The sequence below is a fragment of the Pelophylax lessonae genome (genome assembly GCF_965119305.1).
Source record: "Pelophylax lessonae genome assembly, chromosome: 6".
Lineage (NCBI taxonomy): Eukaryota > Metazoa > Chordata > Amphibia > Anura > Ranidae > Pelophylax > Pelophylax lessonae.
In genome coordinates, this window is record NC_138773.1 from 231603839 (window position 1) to 231618958 (window position 15120).

The following is a 15120-nucleotide window of genomic DNA, read 5'->3' on the forward strand; positions in this document are numbered from 1 at the left end:
TACTCTCCTCATGCCTCAGTTTGCCAGTGTCTTTAGGAGAACGGATGTCATCTCTCTGCTATGTGAGAAATAAACCATTTCCAGTCTCTCTTTTTGCTTATATTTTTTTTTTATACTATCAAGCTTGTTCGGATGCTGCAGTGCCACTGAGGCATATTTTCGCAGCTTCCAGAACTGGCTACTTCTTGGCATTGCCCTAAAGAGCTGTACCTGGACCCATCTAGGTAGAAGCAGGGCTGGTATTTAATGTTGGCCACTGAACTCTGCCTTAGGGGCTAACCTAGGCACATGGAAGGGTGCTGTACAGGCCCAGGACTATGGTCCACCTGTCTGCAGGAGCCATGTCCCAGAAATCCCCTTAGGGGGTGAAGACTGTAGGATGGGAGTGGGACATGTCCCCTATGCTTAGCTTTTTAACCTGACTTGGACCACAGGAAGTCTTAGGTCCACCACTGTGGAAAGTCAAGGCTGTGGCCCTTCTGGGAGCTTGGAAGTGCTGAGCGGAGTCACCTAATGGATTACTCTCAGATGCTCCAACTGACTACTTTGGTACTATATCAAGCAGTGATGACTCCACTGCTATTTTGATTTTGGCACCACTTTTTGGATTGGCTACAGTCTGGTTCAAAAAAGACATCTAGTCCATCTAGTTCAACCAAAAACACACAAATGGGGAACGTCCATATACACAATCCTATACCCACAGTTTATCCATGGGGAACGCCCAATAATGCATGAACCAATTTGCTCCAACAGCAGCGAACAAATTCCTTCCTGATTCCTCAGGAGGTGATCTGATATTCACTGGATCAACTACTCCTGGTGCCAATACATATAAATATTAGTATCCAGTTATATTTTCTGCACTTAGATAGGAATCCAGGCATTTTTAAAACAATCTAGTAAGCTGGTCAGAACCAGCTCTTGAGGGAGTCTATTCCAAATTTTTACAGCTCTTTCCATATTTTGAGGTTAAATATAATTTCCTTCAGATGTAAAGATTGCCCCCTTTGTCCTTTTTATGAGGACCTTAAAGTGAATAACACCAAGTTCATTATATACACCTCTTTTTTGTATTTACACATGTTGATCATATTCCTCAATAATCACCTCAAGAGAAAATACATTCAGTTCAGCTAATATTTCCGAACTGCATATTCTAGATGCTTTGTCTCTTCTGCTTAAAACCTATTTACCCTGCCTGTCCACCTCTGTACAGTGACCTGTGCAGGCACAGCTTACTGTAGAAATTCGTCAATACTGAAGCTCCGTGCACTGTACTCACCCGAAAAAAATCAGTGGCTGGTGGGGAGCTACGGAACACTGCATCGCTGGATCCAAAGTAATTATAGCTCTGCTTTATTGATATTATTTTGATTCAATTGAAACATTGTGCTTATCCCTTGGTCTACAAAAACCTGCATCGGCCTTGCCTAAGGTCACCAGCCTGAGCTCTCTAAAAATTCCTCCTTAAACCTTGCCTGTATATTCGCTGTTGCCTGTCTTGTACAATCACTTAAACCTTGCCTGTATATTCGCTGTTGCCTGTCTTGTACAATCACTGGTCTTATCCTGATAAATACTTTGCCATCTCCAAGCGTTTTGCCCAGCAATATCCTTGAGGAAGGGTTCCTAAAAAATAATAATTAAAAAAAAAAAAAAATTGTCTGTTTTGCACACGACCATCTTCTGTCGTAAGAAGATATTTAAGTGTGAAGCCCTTTCTAAGGCATTGTTGTTGCTCAAAGTCCTGCAACCTGGCATTACCTTTTCAGTACAAGAACATGCCTTGGTAGCACGTTTCTTTCTTGACAATCCCTTCTCTCCTCCCAACAACTGGAGCTCTTGCCTCTGGCAATGCTCTCTTGTGTTGATGGACTAAAGAATTCTCACAAAATATCCTGAATAAGTCGTCTTTTCTGTGCACATCTAGAGGACCCTCTGTCTCAAATGTTTTTATCTGGAGCTTCAAGTAGAACTATAGGCAAAACTTTTTTTTTTTTGGATAGAGTGAGGGAGGGTAATAACCAAATCTATCAGATTTTTTTTTTTTTCTTTTTCTTTTTTTGCCATCTCTCCCATTGCAGAAATTTCCCTTCCTGTCCCATAGCCAGACAGGAAGTGAGTAGAAACCCTGCAAATGAATGGAATTCCTTGGGCACCCCCATGTCACCAAGTCTAGTGTCCACGTTGAAATATTTCCCCTCTATTACTTTTCTGGGGACAACCCAAAATGTGATTTTTTTTTTTTTTTTCTTTCACTTTTAATGATAATGGTAAACATGACAAATAGGGTGAATCTCCTTAACGTGGGGGGGGGGGGGGGGCACAGACAGCAGTAAAAACTGCCTAGCATTCTAATCCCCCTCCAAGCTATCCAAAAGGGGAAAAAAAAATTGCCCCTTTTAGTTTATACTTTCAGTGCAAGGACTGCTGCTTGCATTTGCCCTTGATGTGGAAAGCCTTTTTGGTGATTATGGGGGCAATTTTCTCAGGGAGGTCACTCGAAAGGGGTGAGTATCCTTTTGCCTCAGCAAAAGAAAGCAAAATCTCCTCTTGGGAAACATGTTTTTTTCACTTTTCCAGGGCCTCTAAGTCCTAGGCAAAGCCGGGAGCCCAGTTCTTCTGTAAATCCTGTACCCCCATGCCCCCCAGCTTCATAAACAATTTCTCCTTTCAACTAAGGGATGCCCCTGGCATAATGAGGAGGCGGCACATGTTGGTTCTGGGATGTTTAGGTCCAGAACGAATGCTGGGCTCGTGTGTTCGGATGATACCCGCCAGGAAGCCGCCACTTTACACCGCCAATCATAAGCAGCATGTGTATGTTCCGCTACGGGCCAGGAAATGCTTCACTGCCAATGATTGGCAGTGTGCAGTGACTGCTTCCTGGTGGGTACAATCCAAACCCGCCTGAGCCGATCCCTACGCAGAATGTGTGGTATACAGAGTCTACAAGCTGGAATTTCATTCCCTACCTCCACCATGCTTCATCAACCCTGCCAACTGCCCTGCAAAATTTGTCAGACACATTTCTTTGATGCCGCTCCACTCTCAAGGGTTTGTAGTTGGTTCACGGTTTCTAATAAAAAAAAAAACCTGTTCACTGTCCCTAAAGTCAGAGGGTATCCACCCATAATGGATCTATCCTGTTCAAGGTCTTCCTTTCTTTCAGACCTTCCTTCTGTTTGGACACTATAGTCCTGGAGCCACCACCCTCCGCTTCACACAAGGATTTCATGCCTGATGGTGGCCTCCTTTTGAAAGAGTTGCGTATGCCCACTTTCATTTCATATCATTGCAGTTAACTTTCCAGCTGTGTGGACAGGAAAGAGCAGTCTCTGCGTCTCCTGTACGCCTGATTAGAAAAACCAGGCTTGACAGGTCTCTGCTGTGGCACAAGCCCTTACTCCCAGTGGTTTGGAAGGTTCTCATGACTGATGCAAGCTTGTTAGGCTTGGAAGAAATCCTACATACCCTTTCTGTACAAGGGAATTGGTTGCGGTAGGAAGCTTGTGTCCCAATCCATCTTCTGAAACTCTGAGCGCTTTAGTTATCCCATGAACACTGGAGCTCTTTCCTGCATAGTATTCATAGTTGACCAGGATTTAGTCTGATAATACCACAGCAGTGCCTTAGATCAATTCATATGGTTGATAACCTTGGCGAGTGATGGGCAAAGGAAGGCAGGGTCACACTTTATTAATGAAAAATACGTTATTATTCCGGCGCCAGAGGGAAAAAGGGTGAAGAGGAGGGAAGTCTCCCCTGAGGGTGAGGATCCGCTTTAAAGATGTATAAAATACTAAATACCTGGTTGAACCAGCTGTTTAATTTCACTTCCTTGGTTTCTGTGGCAAGAAAAATTCAGGGGATCCTCTGGCTGTTGCATTTACCACATATACTGCACATCTTCCTCCGATGTATAAGGGGAAGCCATTCAGTTCTGTAGCATTGCCACATGATTATTTTGTTACCTTTTTTAGGGGCAGCTCCATTACACTAATTAACACGTCCCCCCCCCCCCTCCCTCTTCCCTCCTCCTCCAAGCCTTCAGTTGGAATCCCCCTGACAGCAGATGAGTCATGGCCACCCGTTCCTAACAATCATGACCGTTACTGGTTAAGGACGCTGGCGGCCGCTCACTCCTTAACCAGTTAAAATCAAACACTAATTACTGCATGCATTTTTTTTTTCTTTTGTGAATTTACTTTAACGCTGTTTTATGCAGTATTTTCCGAGCATTTTTGCTTTATGCGGTAAATGCCACATTAACTAATCATGAATTGACATTTTTAGGATTGCATGTGGTATTTGGGAAACCACCTAAATACTGCTTGTAATCTGCTTTTGTGATTGGAGCTCACTGACCTGTACTTTATCATTGTAGTCAGCCTCTCTAAACTGTGTATGAAACATTAGGTAACGATTCCTGGTATGACTGCTTTTCTTTGCCACACTTTATATACTTGCGTTCCCTATGGGTATAGAGCTTCAAATTTAAAAGTGGTTGTTTCCAATGATCAAATCCATTCATTTGTTACCATGCTTGACTCTTAGCGGTCAAAATGCTCCACTGTGTACAATGGCATGCCTTTGCTGTTGCTTTCTGTTTATATCTGGCCTCATTGATCCAAATGTCTTTCTTAAAGTGGAACTTTAGTTAGAAAATTAGGTAGACTGTTTAAAATCCTGTAATACACTGTCTCACCCAGCTCTTCACATGCTCAGTTGCTGTCCATTTTTAGGCACTTTTAGGCATGTCTGAATTTATAGAGGCTGACTTGCTGACAACCTTAAAACAGAATTAAACCTTCCTATCTCTTACAGCCATGGCAGCTGTTTCGGTTTGATCTCCAATTGCCGTGGTGCGGCACATGTGATCAGATTATACCAGCCATTTGATGATTTGACGGTTTTGTTGAGGACACAAGCAAATGTGTCAGTTAGCAATCCTGGCATTCTAAGAAACCGTTAAATCCAAAGGTTAAGTTCTACTTTTTGATTTACTGCTGTTCAGGGGCTCTGGGCTTCAGCAAAATGGCAATTTACAGCAAACACAAATTTTGGTAGTATATTTATTGTGGAACGTATGTTCCTCGCTGAAGAACATTATTTTTTATCAAGAAGTTATGGGTAAAGTTCTGCTTTAAGGATTGTCTGCATTACCTCATGACCATTTGGAATCAGACATGCATATGGAGTGAAAAAAAAAAAGAAACGTTTTAACTGATCGTTTACAGCATCCAAACCCTTTCACTGAACATCGAAGCTCTGTTGTCCAGAGATTTAAAAGTGATTTTTTATTTTTACTTGTGGGATTTTTATGGTTTAGAGTGGGGCCAATTGCTTTAGGGGAAGGTGGGGTTGAAATAATGGCAGTTATGGAGGTCTGTTGGTGGTGTTATGAAAGGAGGAGTTTGTTTTTATATTGGGATTCTGTGGTGTCGAAATTATAGAAGTGTAATGGATTAATCTGAAGTATAAATAAATGGCTAAGGCTTCATGCACAGGACTGTGTATGGACAGTCCCGGGACCCGCTGCTGCCACGTGCAGCTGCCTGTTGAGAAGCCTTAAAAGAAATATAGTTGCACGCCAAAGGTTGTGTGAAGCATCTACGTAGGCACTGACATATGATCCAAATGCAGATAGTGTGCGTTCGGAGCATAAATCATCGTGCATGTAAATGCTTTACGCAAACCCTGGCACACAACTGCACACAACCACCTCTGCTGTAGCATCTCAATGGGTGGCTGTATGTGGTGGCAGCGGGTACTTGGAACGTCCTTGCGTGTGTGCAGTCTAACTGGTTTAGTTATGTTTGAAAATAGAGCTTGGTACTAATCCAAAAATGTATATACTTGTGTACTATACAAATTTTTATTTCCTTAGATTGACCAGGCTGCCGCCATTAAAGAGTATAGTCGTTCTTCAGCTGATCAGGAGGAACCACTCCCCCATGAATTACGCCCTTTGCCTGTGCTGTGCATGACAATGGATTATCTAGTTACTTACATCATGGACAATGGGGAGAACAATTACAGAGATTGGTATGATTTTGTGTGGAACAGAACACGAGGAATTCGAAAGGTAAGAATGGACTCATTTGCAGAGAACACATTGTTAGTAAATCTCGCTAACTCAGCACATTTTACACTTTCAAATATAAATGTGCTTCCTAAATGGCAGAAACCCCAAAAAATTTTCTCTGAACTTAGCCAGAAAACCCTTAGGGCTTGTTTACACTTGATTTGCTCTCTGAGAAGTGATTTGCATAATTTTTTCTCTTCAGAGAGCATTTTACAGGTGCTGAGGAGGCATTGCCTTCTCACCATCTGTTTCTTTGGGCTGCTCAGCCACTTGATTGGCTGGACCACCATGTGGGAACTGCTGTTTATGTGCACAGGAGTCGCATCTTCACGGCACAGGTGCTGTAGATGTACACTGGACTGCTCATGCGCGGCTTAGTGTACTTTAACGCCAACAGGCAGGAAAAAGCAGACCAATAGGGTCTCAACTGTCATAAAAATCCTACCTAGAAGTATTTTTTAGGTTTAATTGTTAGGTTTAGGTGTCATTACATGTTTCCTTTAAGAATATTGTAACCTAGCAATATCTTTAATTTGGATGGTATGTTTTCTTATAGGACATCACACAACAGCACTTGTGCGACCCTGTGACTGTATCTCTAATGGAAAAGTGTATGCGATTTCACATCCATTGTGCATATGAGCTATGTGAAGAGCCTATGTCAGCCTTTGAACCAAAGATCAACAATGAGAACTTAACAAAATGTCTGCAGAGCTTGAAGGAGATGTACCAAGACCTGCATAATCGTGGGGAGACTTGTCCTTGTGAGCCAGAGTTCAGGGGGTACAGTGTCCTTCTCAACCTAAACAAGGGAGATATTCTCAGGTAAATCGCTGCCATATTTATTGCTTAATAAATAGATTTAATCTTTGAGCCAAATTTATTAGCAAAGGACATGTTATTCAACCAAAGTATACCTAAAGGCAAAACTTTTGATGAAGGGGGAGTGCTGAGACCCTGAAACGCATTGGGTGTTGCAAAATATAATCTTTCAAAAGACCTTACAAACTGGTGTGGTGTCCCATCCTTTCAAAACCTTTGGCAAACTCCTCTGGGTGTCCAGTAGGACTCCAGCTGCTGTTGAGCAGCCTCAAGGACTGCAAACTACCCACCACATTCTATTATTGTAATGCTTAAATTGCCTTCATCAGAAAATTATACATTTTGTAGAGCAGTAAATTATAATTTTGAAAGCTCTGTACGTTCGTTCAAAAATGCGTGATCATGCAGTAAATTCCCTTCTCAAATCTGACAGCCAGAATAATTCGTTTTCCAGGTTCACAGGCTCCGTCTGCTTGAATGGCCGAGCCGCCATGATGTAACTCCCACGCATGCGTACGGGAGTCACGGTACCACACCCTAGATTTAACGGCACATATAGTGTGCCCTCAATTCAGAGTGCAGTGCGCATGCTTCAGTGACATCACTGGCTGCAAAACGTCAATTTCTCTTTCGTACATTGACGGACACAGCTCTTGATTCTTCTTAACCATTGGGTTATACTGCCCCCCCTACAGGAGTAGGACACTAGGCAGGAAAAAGCTTGAGTACGCCTATGGGCAGTCCCAGGGGGCATACACCCACTCTCAGCTATAGGCACTCAGTTTTTTTTCTGTCAGGAGTAAGGACTCTGGTCCTGGCCATTTTTATTTTATTTTTTTCTATTTTGCTCCTCTGGGAATCTACAATCAATTGCCAGACTGTGCAAAGGACTGGATTATCTAGATCCAGAGGGTCCGCCCAGTCTGGCCAGCGCGCGCAGGCCTCAGCTCCTCTCTAGGTCGGCCGCAACGTAGCCCCACTGGACGGGGGTAGTTAAACCTCTTACAAGGGCGCATATGATCTGGCCTCAGCCTCAGTCGCAGCATTCCTCCTGGCCGACAGCCACCCACATTCCGATGGAGCAGTGGTCTGTCCATATTGGTGCCCACTCTGTTCCTATTATGGTAAGTAGCTGTCCCCCTCTACTTTTTGAGGATTTTGGGGTGAATGTGGCCACTCTAAACTTTTGGTGGTCACTGTGGGTTATTCGGCCCTGACTTTGCGGCCTACTTGTCAGAAACTATGCGGGGTGGCCCCTGTGAGGGTGGCTGAAGTTACTGCATCCCGTTTGGGACTCCGCCCTCCCCTCTGCTTCCCCTGCGTAGTCAGCTTCGCTGGGGCTTGCGTCTTGGCGACTGGGCACCCACAACAATTTAAGCTGGGGCTTGCGGCCTGCTAGGCCATGTGGCTGCGTCGGGCACCTCAGTTGGGTCACCAGCGCTTCCTCGGTTTTGCCGTGGGCGATGAGCAGTATCCGTTTGTGGCGTTGACCTTTTGGTCTCGCCTCCGCTCCTCTGGTCTTCACAAAAGTGTTGGCCCTGGTGCTTGCATTGTTTGAGTCAGCAGGGGAATCACAGGACTGGGGTACCTGGTCGATCATCTTCTGCGAGCAGAGTCTCTTGACTACTCAGATGGACATCTGGAGATTACTCTGGGGGAGAAAAGTTGGATTTTGAACCTTCAGTCTGCTTTGGTTCTGTTCTCAAAAACTGGACTTTCTCTTACGTCCTCCGACAGTCGCCGCCTCTTCATATTCGTCACATATGGGGTATTAGACTTTGCTCCGAAGGAGTAGCTAGGCAACAGAATATGTTAACAATAAAGCTTTAACATATCCCACCCTCAAGGGGTGGTCCCCTCAGTCAATACCCTCCTACTTCCTGCAACCATATCTCAGTTTTAATGTCTAGCTTGTCAGGAGTGGCTGGCTCTCTCTGTGCTGGGACTTTTTGTCCCAGACTCTTTCTTCTTTTTAATATTTTGTTTGAGTTTTCTCTCTACCTTTACTTAGCTGTTATTTTTGTCAGCATTAGTTAGTTCTTCGGACGAAGAGGATCATGCGGACTGGGTCTCGGGCTGATCCCCCTGGTCGCAGGTCGTGGGTCAGTGGCTTCCCAGTCTGCCATCGAGCGTTCAGCCAGGTAACGCTCCTGGCACAGTGAACGACCCATCCCTGTTCGGTGCAGGGATGATTGGTGAGGTGGCTACCTCACCGGACGCTGTGCGGTTTCTTAACCTCCATTATGTGCGTCTTGAATTGCGACTCTCCCTGCCTCATGTGCAGCGGCTTGTTCGCCTGTGCGGGTTCCCCACGCCATGTGAGGTAAGTGTATTTATGTGGGGACCTGTCTGTCTGGGGGGGTCTCAGTCTGGGACTGTGTAACCTGCCTTTAATCACACTGCTTGTCTCCCTATCTCTCGGCTGCATGCTGTGGGCTGCAAGGGGGGGGGGGAGCTGTATGACACTGTGTGTGTCAGGCTGGGCAGTGTGAGGTGCTGTGTGCTGTGGGGCATGTTTTTTCTTGGCATGTTTGGGCATATACAGCGATCGCTGCGGCGATCTAACATGTATCCTTATATTGGGATGTAATGTGTGTGTTTTTTATGCACTGTGGAGCGGCGTTTTCGGCGCCAAACGACGCCATTTTACCGGCGCCCGCTCCGGCCGCATGGTTTACATGCACGGCGGCCATTTTCTTGTAGCCTCCATAGGCTTACATAGAGCGCCCTGGCAGCATCACTTCCTCTCTCCTGGAACACCGATCGAGGCAGCAGCAGCAGCGGGGTCTCCTCAGGTTTTATCCTTCTGTTCTTGTTATCCATTGCCTGTACTCAGTTTGTATATTCCCTGTGGGGGTCTCATTGTGCCTGAGTGTGGTGCGGTGGGCTGCGCTTGCCGCGCTTGCTAAAAGGGGGCAGTTAACCCTTGGTTGTCTGGCATTACAGGGGCAATGGATTCTCAGGAGGGCAAGTTTCCTACAGTATTGGTGGAAAGCCAGGGGACCGCTGTTTCCCCCCCAGGGGGGGATTTAGCCACTATTGTGGCTGGCCTTGCTGCCCAGGTGCAAATGCTGGTGGCTGCTCAATCTACTAAACGGCCCAGAGTTGCTCTGTCCTCTGATTCTGAGGGTGAAGGTGATGGGGCTGTTCTGGCAGGGACCCCCCTATCGGGGTCCCGCTCCTCTCTTGATCTAGTGGGGTCTGAGGTAGAGGCTGAAGTTGAGGGGGTTGATAATTCTCCCCCTGGCTCGCCTGAAGAGCTTGCAATCATGGATGAGTTGATTGCTTCCATTAAGCAGACGCTACGTTTGCAGGACGAAGTGTGTCCCCCCGCTGCTTTGGCGGCTTATGGGACGCAGAGAAAACGCAGGACGCCGCAGGTTTTTCCCTGCAATGCTGATTTTCAGCGCGCTGTTAAGGATCAATGGCGCGATCTGCGCAAGCCTTTTGCGGTACCAAGTAAATTCAAGCTGCGTTATCCTTTCTCGCCTGCCACTGATGAACGGTGGTGTGTGCCTCCGCCAGTGGATCATGCAATTGCGGTTTTGAACAAAGCCACTGCGATTCCTGCAGAGGGTTCCCCTGTTTTCCGTGATGCCACGGATAGGAGACTGGAGTCTCTTGCCCGTCATACTTATTCTGTTACGGGCTCTATGCTTAAGGCTCTGTTTGCTTCTCTCATGGCGGCCCAGGCGATCGCAAGTTGGACGCAGATGCTTAGGCGCATCCTAGTGGCCGATTCGGCCTCGGCGGCGACCCTGGATATGGTGGATCAGATCCACCAGGGTGTCATGTATCTGTGTGATGCGGACCTGGACCTGATTCCGTTGGCTGCACGTGTGCACAGCGTGGCGGTGTTGTCTCGCCGCCTGGTTTGGTTGAAATGTTGGTCGGTGGACCAATCTTCACGTAAGACCTTAGCCAATCTACCTTATGATGGGTCTCGCCTTTTTTGGGGAGTCCGTGGATGTGTTGATTAAGGGGATCACCGGGGGTAAGAGCACTCTCTTGCCCCATTTCCCCAAGGCTAAGGGGGCTTCTGGGAAGAAGCATGCTAATTTTCGGCCCCCTCAGGGGTCCTTTCGTGCCTTTCGGCCGCACTACAAGGGCAAACCGTTCAAAGGCCAAGGCTCTCAGAAGAAGCCCTGGTCTGGGAAACAGAAGTCCGGCCAATCCGGACCTGCTGCCCATAACAGTTCGGCCTGAAGGGGCGCCCTCACCCAGTTTTGGGGTGGGGGGACGCTTGCTCGGTTTTCTTCAGCCCTGGTTGGCCCGTGTGCGGGACAGATGGGTTCTGGAAATCGTTCGATCTGGTTACAAGATCGAGTTTCTCTCTCGGCCGGAGAGCAGATTTTTTCCCTCAAATCTTCAACTGTCTCCAGAGCGCCTGCGGGATCTGCACCTGGCGGTGCGGGACCTGAGGGCTCAGGGAGTGGTGGTTCCGGTGCCTCATCGGGACAGATTTCGGGGGTTTTATTCCAATCTGTTCACCGTGCCCAGGAAGGAGGGCAAGGTTCGTCCGATTCTGGACTTGAAGGCTCTGAACCGCTCTGTGCGGGTTCGCAAGTTCCGCATGGAATCCCTGCGCTCGGTGGTGGCTGCCCTGGTTCCGGGGGAATTCATGGCCTCCATCGATTTGAAGGATGCGTACCTTCACATCCCCATATTCGAGGGTCATCAGAGATGCCTTCGATTTGCCATTGCGGAGGATCACTACCAGTTCGTGGCGTTGCCCTTTGGTCTCGCCTCGGCTCCGCGGGTCTTCACCAAGGTGCTTGCACCGGTTCTGGCATTATTGAGGGCCCAGGGCATTTCTGTCCTGGGGTATCTGGACGACATTCTGGTTCGGTCTGCGACCAGACAGGGTCTGGAGAAGGACCTGTCTGTCACAATGCAAACTCTGCAGGAGTTTGGTTGGACGATAAATGTTCCAAAGTCGACACTGAGTCCGTCGGTTCGTCTCCCCTATCTGGGAATGATACTGGACTCGGTGCAGGCGAAGGTCTTCCTGCCGGAAGACATACTCAGGACTCTTCAGGAGGAAGTCAGGTCCCTCAGGGACGTTCCACACTCGTCTCTGCGGACGTGTATGAGATGTCTGGGATTGATGGTCTCGGCCTTCGAGGCGATTCCTTTCGCGCAGTTTCACACGCGGGGTCTCCAAGCGGAGATCCTGTCCAAGTGGGACGGGCGACCTCAATCTCTGGATCTTCAGATCTCGTTGAGTCATCGCACCAGGGAAAACCTTCTGTGGTGGCTCCAGTCCCCGTTGGTGTCCGGGGGCAAGTCGTTTCGTCCGATCTCGTGGACGATAATCACCACGGATGCCAGCCTGTCGGGCTGGGGTGGTGTTCTGGGCGTTCTGTCCGCCCAGGGGACCTGGTCGGAGGGGGAGTCTTCCCTCCCGATCAACATTCTGGAATTGCGTGCGATAAGGCTCTGTCTGCAGGGCTGCCCGGTTCGGGTGCAGACGGACAATGCCACGGCGGTGGCCTACATCAACCACCAAGGGGGCACCAGGAGTGCCCGAGCGGCTCGAGAAGTGGCCGACATTCTGTCTTGGGCCGAGACTCATGTCCCGGCGATAACGGCGGTTCACATTCCGGGAGTGGAGAACTGGCAGGCGGACTATCTGAGTCGCCAGACCCTGGATCAGGGGGAATGGTCTCTCCACCCGGCTGTCTTCCAGATGTTGTGCGCGAAGTGGGGTCTTCCAGATGTGGACCTGTTCGCGTCTCGCCTCAACTACAAGGTGAAGAGGTTCGTGGCAAGGACGCGCGACCCTCGGGCAGACGCGTCGGACGCGTTAGTGGCCCCGTGGCATCAGTACAGGCTGATGTACGCGTTTCCACCGATTCAGTTGCTGTCCAGGTTCCTTCGCAGGTTACACTCGGAACGCAGCACGGTGATTCTTGTGGCACCGGACTGGCCTCGCCGGTCCTGGTACGCAGACCTCGTGAATCTGGCGGTCGACACCCCTTGGCGTCTGCCTCTTCGAGACGATCTACTGTCTCAAGGACCGATTTACCATCCTGCTTTACAGTCGCTGGCTTTGACGGCCTGGCTGTTGAGACCGAGGTCCTGAAGGAGAAGGGTCTCTCTCCAGAGGTCGTTCATACTTTGATCAACGCGAGGAAGTCTTCCTCGGGGAAGGTTTATTACCGTACTTGGAAGGCCTATTTTGCCTGGTGTGAGTCCAGGGGGTTTTCACCCCGCACGTACTCGGTTTCCCGTGTGCTGTCTTTCCTTCAGACGGGTGTCGATCAGCGTTTGGCGCTGGCTACGATAAAGGGTCAGGTGTCTGCGCTGGCCGTTCTGTTTCAACGTCCCGTGGCTTCCAACTCCTTGGTTGGCACTTTTATTCAGGGTGTGCGGCATCTGGTTCCTCCTAGGAGGGATCCTTTGCCCCCTTGGGACTTGAATCTCGTTCTATCTGTGTTACAACGTGCTCCTTTTGAACAGATCAGGGAGATCTCGTTGTCTATGTTGTCCAAAAAGGTCGCCTTTTTGGTGGCGATCACTTCGGCTCGCAGAGTGTCGGAACTGGCGGCTTTGTCCTGCAAGTCTCCGTACCTGGTTGTTCATTTGGATAAGGTGGTCTTGCGACCTAATCCTTCTTTTCTGCCGAAACGAGTTTCGGAATTCCATCTTAACGAGGATATTGTTTTGCCTTCGTTGTGCACGAAGCCTAAACATCCAAAGGAGGTGAGATTGCACTCTCTGGATGTTGTTCGGGCGATAAGGGTTTACCTTAAATCGACTGAGTCTTTTCGTAGGACGGACTCCTTGTTTGTTCTTCCGGAGGGTCCTCGGAAGGGCATGGCGGCTTCGGCCTCTACCATCGCCAAATGGATCAGGCAGACCATTGAACAGGCCTATGCTTTGCAGGGGAAGGTTCCCCCTGTACCTGTGAAGGCGCACTCTACTAGATCTCTGAGTACGTCTTGGGCCCGCCGTCATGGGGCTTCTGTAGCCCAGGTGTGTAAGGCGGCGACTTGGTCGACCGTGCACACTTTCACAAAATTCTACAAAGTAGATGTTCAGGCATCGGCGGATGCTTCCTTTGGCCGCAAGGTTCTTAGTGCGGCTGTTCCATAGGGTCCCTTGTTGGGGACTCCTGGCTGTTGGGATAGTTTTTTGTATCCCCTGGTTTTTTTGTCTTTTCCTGGGTTGTTGCTCCTGTTGAGCACTTATTTTTGCTGTTGCCCAGCTGGTTTCCTTCCTTTGGTAAGGTTCCTTTCTTTGATGTGGAGACTGCGTTGCCTTTCGGCGCGGATGCGTTTCCCACCCCTCATGTTTGCACTGCTTTGGGACGTCCCCATATGTGACGAATATGAAGAGGCGGCGACTGTCGGAGGACGTAAGAGAAAACGGAATTTTTGTAAAATCTTACCTGTAAAATTCCTTTCTCTGAGTCCTCCGACAGTCGCCGCCCCCGCCCCTCTTTTGGGGTTTGAATGTATACTCTGCTGCTATTCCACTAAAACTGAGATATGGTTGCAGGAAGTAGGAGGGTATTGACTGAGGGGACCACCCCTTGAGGGTGGGATATGTTAAAGCTTTATTGTTAACATATTCTGTTGCCTAGCTACTCCTTCGGAGCAAAGTCTAATACCCCATATGTGACGAATATGAAGAGGCGGCGACTGTCGGAGGACTCAGAGAAAGGAATTTTACAGGTAAGATTTTACAAAAATTCCGTTATCTGGGTCTGACTCTGGACTCTGCCTCAGCCAGAGTGTTTCTTCCTCTGGAAGAACTCCAGACAATTCAGCTTCTGTTGTTCAGCAGCCCTTGGGACTTGCATGCGGATGCTGGGCCTAATGGTGTCCACCCTTGAGGCGGTCTGTTTGCAGAGTTCCACACAAGATCTCTGCAAAAGAGATTCTGGTGAAATAGGACAAGGATCCACGGTCTCTAGTGGTGTTTTCGTTCTCCGGTGCTTCGGGGAAAATCATTCTCCCCCCTGTACTGGATTGTTGTTTGCCATGGATGCTAGCCTGTCCGGGTGGGGAGGCATCCTCCGCACAGATGTTCTCAGGGGGTTCTGGACTCTTGGCAGAGTCCAGACTGCCAAATAATGTACTGGAACTCCGAGCGATCAGACTTGTCTGGCTCATTGAACAATTAGTCTTCAGGGGTGTCTGGTACAAAATCATTCAGACATGGCCACGGCTGTGGTCTGTCTATCACCAAGGGGGCACAAG

General features: G+C 48.4%; 1 protein-coding gene across 1 annotated transcript in view; it reads left to right on the top strand.

Moving 5' to 3' along the window:
* Positions 1–15120, top strand: part of MCM3AP (minichromosome maintenance complex component 3 associated protein) — a gene marked incomplete at its 3' end in the record, with an annotated part of 108259 nt that overhangs the window by 17946 nt on the left and 75193 nt on the right. The window contains 2 exon segments of the mRNA XM_082261772.1: positions 5894–6091; positions 6648–6916. Of these exon segments, the coding sequence (XP_082117898.1) occupies positions 5894–6091; positions 6648–6916 (467 nt within the window).